The 13,043-nt window shown below is 38.5% G+C and overlaps 1 protein-coding gene across 1 annotated transcript in view; it reads left to right on the top strand.

Annotated features, from left to right (window-relative positions):
* Positions 1–13,043, top strand: part of LOC126201327 (extracellular matrix organizing protein FRAS1-like) — a 422,703-nt gene that overhangs the window by 383,237 nt on the left and 26,423 nt on the right. The window contains exon 19 of the mRNA XM_049936776.1: positions 7,762–7,929. Coding sequence (XP_049792733.1) covers positions 7,762–7,929 — 168 coding nt within the window. The remainder of the gene's footprint in view (positions 1–7,761; positions 7,930–13,043) is intronic.

Raw genomic sequence — 13,043 nt, 5'->3', positions numbered from 1 at the left:
TTATATGACTGGTATATTGTATGTGCCATTATCAACAGGTATTAATAAACAACTGACATACAAATGTTTACTTTCTGAGCTGCTCCAGTTGGCATGGTTGGAGTCCAGACAGCAAGTACACCTAAAACAAACATTCACGACTATTTGTGACTATAAGTAAGTCAGTCAACTAAAAATTATGCATGTATGGACACTCAGAAACATACTGTGTGAGTATGTAGGCTTTCAGGTCATATCATATCTCTTTCACTTTCTATTACTTACTCTTGTTGCAAATGTCCCACAGTATCTAGTTATGACTTATTATTTTAGTCAAATATCCAACAGTGGGTTATTTAGTAATGGTAAGTAAAGTAACGACATACTTAAAGCCATATAAACCAATGGCTTAATGCCATCTTAGAAAGGAAACATTTCATCTCAAACAGCACAACATTATGCAAATATATACTGTAATTATATATTTTTCCGAACCACAAATATTTTATTAATTTCCTTACAATTTTGGGCCACTGGCCAACTTCGGATGGATATGAAATATATTGTTACAAAGTAGTCACCAATGTAGTCAGTACGTATTGTAAGTGCAAATATATTACTGAATTACATGAATACAATTAAGACCATTGCATTTGCAAGACTCTGCAAATGAATAATTAGTAAAGCCATTGTTATTATTTCCATCTTGGTTTTCCATTGTTAGGTAAACCCATACCTCATATTCAGTTGTAGTTCATGTAAATTCTCTCCTCTTAATAACCAAACTCATTGACAGACAGATCATTAGTTTCCCAAAGTCTGGAAGTAAATAAGTAATTAATTAAGTAATCCCACACAATCTTTTTTTTATTTTTCTTATTCAGAACAACAGCCCATATCACCCTGACATCATCTTATTTGGCATCCATGGCACACAAAACTGCAATATCAAAATTGAAACAGCTCCTTCCCCACCAGTAAAATGCTCACCCTCTGTCATGCCGTGTGGCTGTACTGTGCTTACATTTTCATTACATATTCGTGCATCAATAAAAAATGTGTGCACAATGTGCAATCTTTCCTCTACCACCACTACCATAAATTAATATTTCTACATAAATATCTTTCATTGGCACAGTAGAAAGGAAGTGGGACATGTTGGAACCATGAATAGCGACATGTACCACCACAAGCTTCCCCTCTCAAATGAGTGGTATCCTCAAAGAAGCAACCTTAGCACATTAAGCAGTCTTTCCACAGAATATGTTATTAACATTTCGTGTTTCTGCTGTCTTCATGTTGTGATCTGAGTCCCAGCAACTGTTTAACATAACCATAAGCATAAGATAATAACCGTATCTGTGACCAATCACAGCCCTGCTTGTTACCATTGTATTCATTAATCTGAAGTGCGATATGTTGCTGTTGCTGTTGAAAGTATAATGGGGGCAGTCACAGACGCACACACCATGTGTTCCTCTACTTGAACACACCAGCCTTTAGATTGATGAATACAATGTGTGGCAAGCAGGGCTGTGACTGGCCACAGAAAAATGCTAAGCAGTTGTATACATATACTGCATCTCAATAAAGCACACAATAGGCATGGTCAGATGTCAGCGTAACTACATATAAATGTACACCACTGGCAAGGTATGTAACTGATCAGTTACAATTCTCTGTGATTGGCAGAATGGCCACCAGAGTGTGTTAGCTTTGTTTATGTTTAGTGTTCTGACCAGGCCTTTTAGAGCACATAAGTGGTGTGAACGGCTTTAGATGTTGAATGATAATTGTAAAGGACATGGAGATGCTGCATACTGATGTGAGACAGCTTCATTAGCACCTGGCATAGTTTGAAAGAAGCCTCATTGTGGGCCTTCAATTTTCTAGTGATAGTGGTCTAACATTATACTGCACAGGAACGTTAGGACAGGAATATTCATCATCAAGGTTTCTGTTGATCACCACATGGGAGGATTGTTATATGCCCCAAGTACATCATAATCACTTTGCATCTGTTCCTGCCATCTGATGAAAAGTACTTGACTTCCTGCAACATTCTATGTCACCCTGCACCAGTGATCAGAGGCAAGCAGCAGCTAGACTAGGTAATAAACACCACAACACAAAAGGCTGCATTTGGAATAGTGCTGTGACAAGGAAGCTTGGACTGCTGATGAATGGCATTGCATTGTATTCAGCAATGAATTGCATTTCTGCACTGCCCTGGGTAATCATCATCAGCAAGCCATCATTGAAGAGTATGACAGCAATCTGGGGAGAGGTCCCATCCTTTGGATGTTTTGGAGAGGTACAGTGGTTTTAATCCTAGTGTCATGGTGTGAGAATTATCCTAGGAGATTTTAATGGAAAAATAGGTAAAGAGGATATGTTCACTGCCACAACAGGAAAACATAGAGGCACTCCACCACAAATGAAAATGGATTACAAATGATCAACTTCACATTGTCAAAGAATATGTGAATTTGCTCCATGATGCTCCCTCACAAAGAAAGTCACAAAGGTATATGGTGCTCTCCAGATGGCAAAACTGTAAATCAGATGGACCATGTTATGGCAAATCAAGATGATTTGCAATCAACGACCAACATCCATGCCATAACCTAAATTTAATGTAAAATGACTGAAGGAATTGTCTGTTAAAGAAACATACATGATTGAAATTATTAATCAGTTTACAGCATTGCAAGAAGTTGGGGAGGAAAACAGTGTTGGGAAGATTTGGAAAAGAATAAAGACAGTAGAAACAGATGCAGCAGAGAAAACATTGGGCAAGAAAGAGAAACAGGAGAAACAGAAATGGTCCAAAAAAATGAAGAGACCAGTGCAAAAGAGGAAAAAAGCCAGGATGTTGCAGCTGCATAATATGGAGAGTGAGGACAGGGGAGAGACATTCAACACAGTGAGGTGAGAGACAGCAAGAGTTCTACAAACAGAGAAAAGGAAATATCTAACTAGAGTCTTGGAATCTATAGAAGTGGAAAGCAGGAATAGAGGATCAAAGACGCAGTTTCAGTATGCAAAGAACAGGAAGACAGGTTATCCAAGTGAAAACATATTCATAAAACATAAAAATCAAAATACACTAACACAGTTGGAAGATATTCTGCAATATGGGAAGAGTATTTCTCAGAAATGTTAAATTGCACTGACCCTCACATAGCCTTCAACTGTGCAATGATTAAGAGTAAGAGCAGTAATATTGACAAATACAGCATTACAGAACAGGAAGTGGTACACACCATTCAAAAGCTGAAAAACAACAAGCCTGCAGGCAAGGACCAGATATCAGCAGAGATGTTAAAAGAGGTGAAAACAAACTACACAAAGAAATTTATAACCTTATCACAATGATCTCAAAAACTAAAACATTACTGAAGACTGGAAAACTGCAATAATTTGCCCCATACAAAAGAAAGGAAACAAAATTAAATGTGTAAATTACACAGGAATCAGTCTGCTGAACATAACATACAAAGCTCTGTCAATGATCATTCTTAACAAAATTAAGCCTTACACAGAAAACATTATTCAAGAATACCCAGCTGGATCTCAACCAAACCATTCCACAACTAACAATCTGTTTATTCTGTGGTAGAATTTTGAGAAATACTGAGAATTTAATGAAAACATACAATTTCCAGCAGGTCTATGATAGCATCCACAGAAGTAGCCTCTACAACATACTAAGAGAATTTAGGATATCAGTAAAATCATTAGGATAATACAACTGTGCATGGATGGCTCACAGGCAGAAGTGAAGTTCAGAGGATCCATATTCCCCAACTTCCCAATGAAAACAGGCTTACAACAAGGAGATGCTGTTTTGTGTGTTCTCTTCAATCTGGCAGTGAAGAAAATTGTTTTAGAGAGTAATTTACAGCTCTACAATGGTCTCTGATTTGAACACAGTGAAGTAAAACTCCTGGCATGCACAGATGATGTAGTCTACTCAGTGAAACAGAATAAGAGCTAGAAGACATGTACAGATCTCTCAGGCACAGAGCCAGTAAAATGAGATTTCGATAACCTAAGAGAAAACAGAATACATGGAAATAGGTTGAGTCATAAACCAAAATCTACACTTTTAAATTGACCACCATTCTATATTCAGAAAATTTCATGAATTTAAATACCTTGGATTGCACTTTCGCAGTAAAAATGTCATAACATTGGATATAAATGAGAGAATAGCCTCAGGCTCAAGATGTCTGTATGCTCTAAACAGCCCATTCGAATGTAAAGCTTTGTTAATCCCCACAAAGATGAAGATATATACCACCACCATATGTCCAGTAGTACTGTATGGTCAGGAAAGCTGTACATTTACCAAGAAAGAAAGAGAAAAACTGAATGCTTTTGGAAGAAATGTGATGAGAACAATCTGGAGACCTGTGATGGAGAATGATATCTGGAAAGTTTGAAAGAACACAGAATTTTTTCAGTTAATGAAGCAACCCACTGTCATACAGAAATTAAAAAGTAGGAGACTGCAATGGGCTGGGCATGCAGCTAGAATGGAAACAACAGAATTCCCAAGAAGGCATTTGAGGGCACTCTCCAAACAACAAGACCATTGGGACGACTTCACACACAGTGGAAAGATGACACAGAGAAGGATGGCGCAGCATTAGGAATCCCAGCAGGATGGAAAGAGACAATGAGAGACAGAATAAGATGGAAGCAGATCATTGATGCAGTGCATGTTCTACGGGGCCTGTACTCACTGAAAAGAAGAGGAAGAATCATGATGTGGGGAACCATCAAGTACGACTGCAGGTCATGGCTGGTAGTGACTGAGGAAGTTCTAGTGGCACAATGGTACGTCACAGACTACCTGTGTCCTCATGTGTTACCTCTCATGTGATATTATTAAGGTGCCATTTCTCAACAGGACAGTGCTTGCCCACATGATACATATGAAATGTCTACATGATGTTGTAATCCTGCAGTCAACAAGATCGCCCAATCTGTCCCTGACAGAACACTTGTGGGCCCAGCACAAACATCAGCTCCATCCCACTGTCAGTATACGGGATATCAAAGACCAGGTACAATAATTGTGGGCCTGCTTGCCTCAGAAGAGAATATGACAGCTTTATGACCCTCTTCACAAATGAATCATTGAATGCACTCAGGTCAGAGGAGATGCAACAAGATGTGAAGAAGTTATGAGGTCATGCAGTTGCCACAACTTGTTCAAGTACCTGCCAATCACACAATAAATTGTTTTGAGAAAAACACTTAGCATTTAGAAGGCTACCTATCACATAGATAAAATACCATAAAAGTCCTGAATGAAGCAGTCTGGCCCTTTCTCAGTTCTTCTTCTTCTCCTTCTTCTCCTTTTTATTCTTCTTTCCCAGTTGGCTGACAATATTGCCTCTCTTCAGAGTGACCCCTCCTCGTCTTCCTGCATTGTATCATACATAGCTCATTACAAGTACACTGATTTTTCCACAACAACATGTCAATGCATGGAATGTGTTTTTTGTGTTTGAATTTTGCTGTAGTTCATACACACATGTGGAAATGAATTGAAGACATCTATCTATAAATATGCAGCACCCCCCTTCAGTCCTTCAGAATTTATGACAGCAGTGTTATACATGGACTTTGTGAGACACTGGACACACCGGGAAGCCCTCCTGATCCATGACAGTTTAACTACCACCCAAACTCATGAAGACTGGTCAGAAGTAAATCCAAGATATAGACATCTCATTCAGATGTGCCATATGTGCTCAATGGATTCGAAGTTAGCTGACCTGAGTGGCCAAAAATGCATTTTAATGTCTGTGCAGTGTTGCTCAAATGATTCTGTACAGTTAAAGAGCAATGAGGAAGTTCACTGTCACACTGAAGATAAAGGTCACCTGCTGAGTGCTATAGGCAAACACATGCACATGAACACATAGTATGTTGCTGTACTCTTCACCAGAGAGACAGTGGCTGATGTACCAGGTGCCCCATTTTATCTCAGTGATCATCCCCCACATGAGAATACCTAAAGGATGTCCTGCTGGCAAGCAGAATGTGCCACCTCATGTGGTTTTTGAGAGACTTGAAGCATCACTTGGTTTGTAGTAATGTGAACTGTGACTTGTCAGCCCAAGATACATTTTTCTGTAGTTCATGCTTCCAGTGATCCCACTCCCATGCTCATACTATTTTCTGTGCCCTGTGACATGTAGTGAGCAAAGACGTGTGTGTGGAGCAGTGGCTTCTGTATGTTGCAGAGAGGTGGTGGTTCTGTATGGTACAATTGCTACACAGCATTGAACTGGCATGACAGTTCACCCCCGTGGCATTGATTTTCCTCTAACTGAAGAACTCATAGTACACCCATGAAATGGTGGCATGTGTAAAGTGTTGTGCTCTATGCATCAGGCAACAACTATCTGGTCTCAGCCAAATGTGATGATAACATTGGTCTCACCTATCTTGTGCTTGACTGCCATAGTGGTGACCAGTAAAAGAAGAAAGAAATGGTCTCTCCCCTTCACAACCGTTTTATCTAGATCAGTTGCTCCCTTCTCAGTTTCATAATGTGTCTATTTTTTTACCTTATAATACATTTTTTTAGGATTCCCTACCTTGGTGAGAATGGACCCTTACAGGATCACTATGTTGTCAGTCTGTCTGTCTATCTGTCCACTGGTAAGGATCCTTTTTTTCACAAATGGGTAGACATATCGGATTCAGATTTACGTCACATACTAATGTCTCTGGTCGCTTGGTGGTGTAAAGCATTTAAAATTCTAAGTCATTGCAGTCTAAAGATATGCTGATTTAAGTCACATATTTTGATATTTGCAAATTCCCTCATCAAAATTTCTAAAGTATTTCCCATTGAGCTAGAACAATGAAATTTGACAAGAAGTTACACCAAATGAAAAAATATTTTTCATTTGTTTGTCTGCCTGTCTGTTCGAAACATATTTCTCAGAAACAGGTAAACTTATCAAGTTGGCAATCATTTCACATACTAAAAATTACAATCCTTTGACAGTGTAAAACATTTAAGCTTTTAAGTCAGTGCAATCAAAAGATACAGCCATTTATGTCACGTATTTTGATATCCATAAACTCACTAACTAAAACCTATTGAGTACGTCCATTGACCTAGAACCATGAAATCATCAAGAAGCAAGGTTTTACAGTACAAGTAAAGGAAAAATTATATCACACAAAAAATCTCTTTTTGCCTTTCGGATTTACATTGCGTTCATCATCTGTCAGAAGCATAATAGAAAGTATTACTTCATGCCAACATAAAATGTAAATTGTAGTCACATTTTAGTAAGTAATAAAAATATTTTCTTAAATCTTCTCTCTATATATATATAAACATAAGTCCCTTGCTTACTTCTGTTTGTATGTCTGGGCTAGTATCAAAAACTACTGTACAGATCTTCATATTGTCTTGGAATTCCTGGGACTGATATCTTGTCAGTATCAATATCATTAACAGGCAAAATCATTGCGATCCTCAGTTCTGAGGATTGATAATCTATCCATATACATAATTAAGTTTGTGCAGAACCCCTCAGTGCAAGAGGCCTACTCATACTTGGCCAATTTTTTTTTATTTTGTCTTCTAACTAAAAATTTAACATTACGACACATACATAATAGAAATTAAATGGAAAAATTCTGAATCAAGGGTGAAATTATTATGTTCTTGGCACTAAACATGTTCTTGGCATCAAACAGCTAATGATATTTACTTTATGCACATGTTCTTTAATTCTACAGGCATTGTACAGTATTGGTCCAAGAAGTGCCACACGATATACAAGAAGTGTAGATAATGGACTGCCAGAGAATGCCTCAACTGTAAAACCATTTTTGCTTGAACCATCCATCAATGTACCTCACGCAAAAGAAGTGTTGGCTCCAGGAACATTTATTGCAGCTGCTGGGGTATGTCTAGAACAAACTAATTTTTGGTAGGAACAATATGTAATATTTATAATTGATTTTGGGGTGTACAGGGTGTGAAATTTAATACACAGGGCTGTCACATCTCATGGCAACAATGGCTCTAACCCAGGTGTGCATTGAGTCAAACTGAAAACAATGTGGGAAAACACAGATTGTTGCTTACCATAAAGAACACACATCAAGTTGCAGACAGGCACAATTAAAAGACACTTAAATAAAGCTTTCATCCACAGCCTTCATCAGTAAAAGAGAGACACACTATTCACTCACACAACAAAGCACACTTCATGCACACAAGACTTCCAACTCCAGTATCTCAGGCTGGAATGCAACTATCACATTGGATGCAAGCAGCAATCTGGAGGGGGTGGGGAAGGGGTAAGGATAGTAGTGTACATGTGGGGAGATAGACGAATGCTGTCTGATGGAGTGTACCGGGACTAGACTGCCATGTACGAGGTGTGGCTAGAAAAAAACCGGACTAGTACTGGTGAAACAATAAAACGAATGCAATAAGGCTGAAAGTCGCGTGGCCTGTCACGTGACTCCGCTCCGCCTACTGCTCGAGTTTCATCTGCCTCCTGCACTCAGTCTGCCCATGGCGTCTGTTTTAAGTAGTTGACGTTTTGTCTGTGCATCGGAAAATGTTGAGTGTACAGAAAGAACAGCGTGTTAACATCAAATTTTGTTTCAAACTAGGAATATCTGCAAGTGAAACGTTTGTAATGTTACAACAAGTGTACGGCGATGATTGTTTGTCGCGAACACAAGTGTTTGAGTGGTTTAAACGATTTAAAGATGGCCGCGAAGACACCAGTGATGACACTCGCACTGGCAGACCATTGTCAGCAAAAACTGATGCAAACATTGAAAAAATCGGTAAACTTGTTCGACACTTTCCTTGTCAACTCCTGTTAACTCAGACACTGCTCTGATTGCTAAACGGCGATCTTGTCGAACAAGTTTACCGATTTTTTCAATGTTTGCATCAGTTTTTGCTGACAATGGTCTGCCAGTGCGAGTGTCATCACTGGTGTCTTCACGGCCATCTTTAAATCATTTAAACCACTCAAACACTTGTGTTCGCAATAAACAATCATTGCTGTACACTTGTTGTAACATTACAAACGTTTCACTTGCAGATTTTCCTAGTTTGAAACAAAATTTGATGTTAACACGCTGTTCTTTCTGTACACTCAACATTTTCCAACACACAGACAAAACGTCAACTACTTAAAACAGACGCCACGGGCAGACTGAGTGCAGGAGGCAGATGAAACTCGAGCAGTAGGCGGAGCGAGAGTCACGTGACAGGCCACGCGACTTTCAGCCTTATTGCATTCGTTTTATTGTTTCACCAGTACTAGTCCGGTTTTTTTCTAGCCACACCTCGTATGATTGCTGCTTGCATCCCACATGATAGTTGCATTGCGGCCCGAGATGCTGGAGTTGGAAGTCGTGTGTGTGTGTGTGTGTGTGTGTGTGTGTGTGTGTGTGTGTGTGTGTGTGTGTGTGTGAGGTGTGCTCACTTATGTGTGTGAATGGTGTGTGTCTCTCTTTTACTGATGAAAGCTGTGGCCAAAAGATTTATGTAAGTGTCTTACAATTGTGCCTGTCTGCAACTTTACATGTCTTCCTTATTGTAAGTAGCAATCTGTATTTTCCTACATTTTTGATATTCCTATCTGGATTTGAGCCAAACTAAGTCAGCTATGGACATGTCATATAACACAGCTTCAACTCTATGCCAGTGTTCATCAATCTAAGTGGCATGTGAATGGTGGCATACCTGTCTGCTGGCAACCTATGATCAAATGTATTAAAAGAGTGGCAGATCTGGCAAGTGAGCTGGCCAGGGCAGCAGTCAGACAGCCTCTGTGTAGAGGTAGGCCTGGGCAATATGGGCAACACAGGGTCTTCCATTATCTTCTGGAACAATAATGTCATGAAAACCTCAAAGACTTCCTATAGCCACTAGCATTAGCATTCAGAAATTTAATGGCTGCTGCCCAAATTTGTGAGTTATATCTGCAAAGAAGATTTGTCTAATCTGTGTGTGAGAAAGCCTTGAGTATGGTAAATCTATCATGTGATTACAAAGGAGACCCGAAAGAAACTAATTTTTTGGTGGGCACAGCTTTCGTATTACCATGTTTTGCCACTATGAGCACATAGAGCAAACACTCCAGAATCAGTAAGCTGAGTGATACTGCTGAAGGTCATGCCTAGTTTCGGCAGAAGTTACAGTCACAACTGTTTTGTGTGATTGCCATTTTTGCAATGCCAGATTTTTGTGAAGAGTATATGCTGGTGAAATTCTGCTTTTTGCTCAGAAAAAATGGAACAGAAACTCTTGAAATGTTAAAGAGAGAGTACGAGGACAATGCTACGGAGAAAACTCAAGTGTTTGAATGGTTTTTCCATTTCAGAATTTATGAAATGTCAATTGGTGATGAACCTCATTTTGGTCAGCCTTCACTGGCCCGAACGCCTGAAAATCTTGAACAAATTCATGGGATTATCAATGGAGATTGATGATAGAGTGACTTTCAATTCAGTGGAGTGAGTGCATTGTGGCAGATTTCGGAATGGAAAGGGTGGGTGCCAAATTTGTGCCATGACTGCTGACTGTTGAAGAAAAAAAAAGGACACATGGAAGCATGCTGTGCTTGGAAAGAAGAGTCACAAAATGATCCAAACTTTTTTTCAGACTTATCACTGGTGATGAAACTTGATTCTATGCTTATGAACCTGAATCATAGCAACAATCAAAGCCAATGAAAGACTTCAAATTCATCTCACACCAAGAAAGCTTGTCAGGTGAAATCAGACATTAAAACAATGATGACTGTTTTTTTATATGAGAGGAGTCATCAATTCAGAGTTTGTTCCACAGGGTCAGACTGTTAACCAGGCTTTCTACTTGGAAGTTTTGAAAATACTGAGCAACAGTGTGTAGCATAAGCAGCTTGATTTGTGGCAGTCAGGTGACTGGTTCTTCCATCGTGACACTGCCCCTTCTCACAAAGCCAAGTCTGCACAACAACCCTTGACCACAAATAGTATGACTCCTGTTCCTCAGCCCCCATACTCACCCTACTTTGCCCCTTGCGACTTCTTTTTTTCTGACAAGGACAGGAGACACAAAAGGAAATCATTTTGTTGAGGTTGCTGAGGTGAAGAAAAAATGATGGAGGCACTGTCAAGCATCATAAAAGATGAATTTAAGCAATGTTTAGAAAAACAGAACAAAAGATTAGACAAGTGTATTAGTGCAAATGGAGAGTACATTGAATGTGAATAAATATGTTTAAAAAAAATAAGTTTGGTTTCTTTTGAGGTAACCCCCCCCCCCCCCATATTTTTTGCGTTGTCTAGATGTGAACTATTTCTTAGTCTAATTTGTTTAGATTCTCTGTAGGATAAATTATACACCTGTAGATGTAAAGGCTGGGGACTGTCAGAATGTTAATGATCTGAACAGATTTCTGCAAGTCTTTCTGGGGGGGGGGGGGGGGGGCAGATGTAGAACACACTAATGGCTTTCTAGTATAGTAGCAGATTCTTATTGACAATTCATCTTAATTTATATAATAAAAATTATACTCTTGCTAATTTATTGCTTAAGTAATTTCTGTGTCCACCACACAACAGTCTTTTATAAATCTCAAGCCCACGTAATTTCACATTCTTATTCTCAGACTTCATTGTTCTGAGACTTAAATATAGTTGTCTTGTTTTTATTTTGTTAATGGGCAGCTGGTTGGCTAGCACCAGTGTTTAGTCATCTTGATTATTTCTCTGTTGTAAGTTTGAACACTTTTTAAGTTTCTGTCTGTTGTTATCAGTGTGGGGTCACTGGCATACAGCACATTCTCACATGGTATATAACTTGAGAAATCATTTATTTAAAATTGAAGAGAAGGGGTCCAAGAACCAACCCTTGTGGTATTTCTTTTTTTATATTCAACAAGTGTGATGTCCAATTATTTGCATATACTTGTGTAGCATGCCAGTCAGATAGGTTCTAAATACACTTGACAATTTATTTCTAATTCCATAGTGAGCTAATTTTATTAAGATAGGATTGTGTGACACTCAGTAGATGGCTTCGCTCAAGAATATAAATATACCACACGTATAATATTTAACAGATTTCCTGCTGCTTTTACTTTTGACAGATCTAATCTAAAGCCAAACTTGTTTGCAATCAGTAACCTGTTATTTTCAAAATAAGCATATATTTGTCTATGTATACAGCTTTCTATTATTTTTGATACAATTGGAACAATTGACATTGTTCTACAGTTACCAGGGAGGTGTCTTTCTTCTTTCTTAAATATCAAGAGAGTAACACTGATTTTAAGAGCTTCAGGGAAAATATCATCTGCCACATATGTCTTGGCTAGATAAAGAAATGGAATTTTAATTTTATTTGCTATGCTCTTTATGACAAACATTCCTCTGTTTTAGAATTTCCACACTTGTTAATTGCTTTACTAATATTGTGGGGAGTAATTTTAGACCATGAAAATGTACTTAAATGTTTTTCTTGGGGTAGAAGTGACTCAAACACTGAGCTGTTGTTGCAGCTTGAATGATGATAGTCTGTACAGTTTACAAAATATACATTTATTACATTAGAGTGTATAGCAGAGTTTCTCAAACTGTGTTCCATGAGTCCTCCATGGTATACAGTCACTGTAAAGACAATTCTAAAGAAACAGAGACTAAAGTATAACAGATGTAAAAAAAAAAAAAAAGCATAGGACTATAGATAGATGCTGCATGAAATGTGTTTGACAGTCAAGAGGGCAAGGCATGAAGTCTTCAATGATTACCACAGCAGAATATTGTCAAATGATCTTTCATAAAATCCAAAGAAATTCTGGTCATATGTAAAGGCTGTTAGCAACACCAAAGTTAGTGTCCAGTCCCTAGCGAATGAGACGGAAACTGAAACTGAGTAACAAAACAAAAGCTGAAATGCTTAACTCTTTTTTTCAAATGTTTCTTTACAAAGGAAAACACAAGAGAATCATCCTAATTCAATCCTCATACCACTGAAAAGATAAGTGCAATCAGTATTACTG

This window comes from Schistocerca nitens, chromosome 1, assembly GCF_023898315.1.
Source record: "Schistocerca nitens isolate TAMUIC-IGC-003100 chromosome 1, iqSchNite1.1, whole genome shotgun sequence".
NCBI lineage: Eukaryota > Metazoa > Arthropoda > Insecta > Orthoptera > Acrididae > Schistocerca > Schistocerca nitens.
This window is presented reverse-complemented; position numbering and strand designations above follow the sequence as displayed.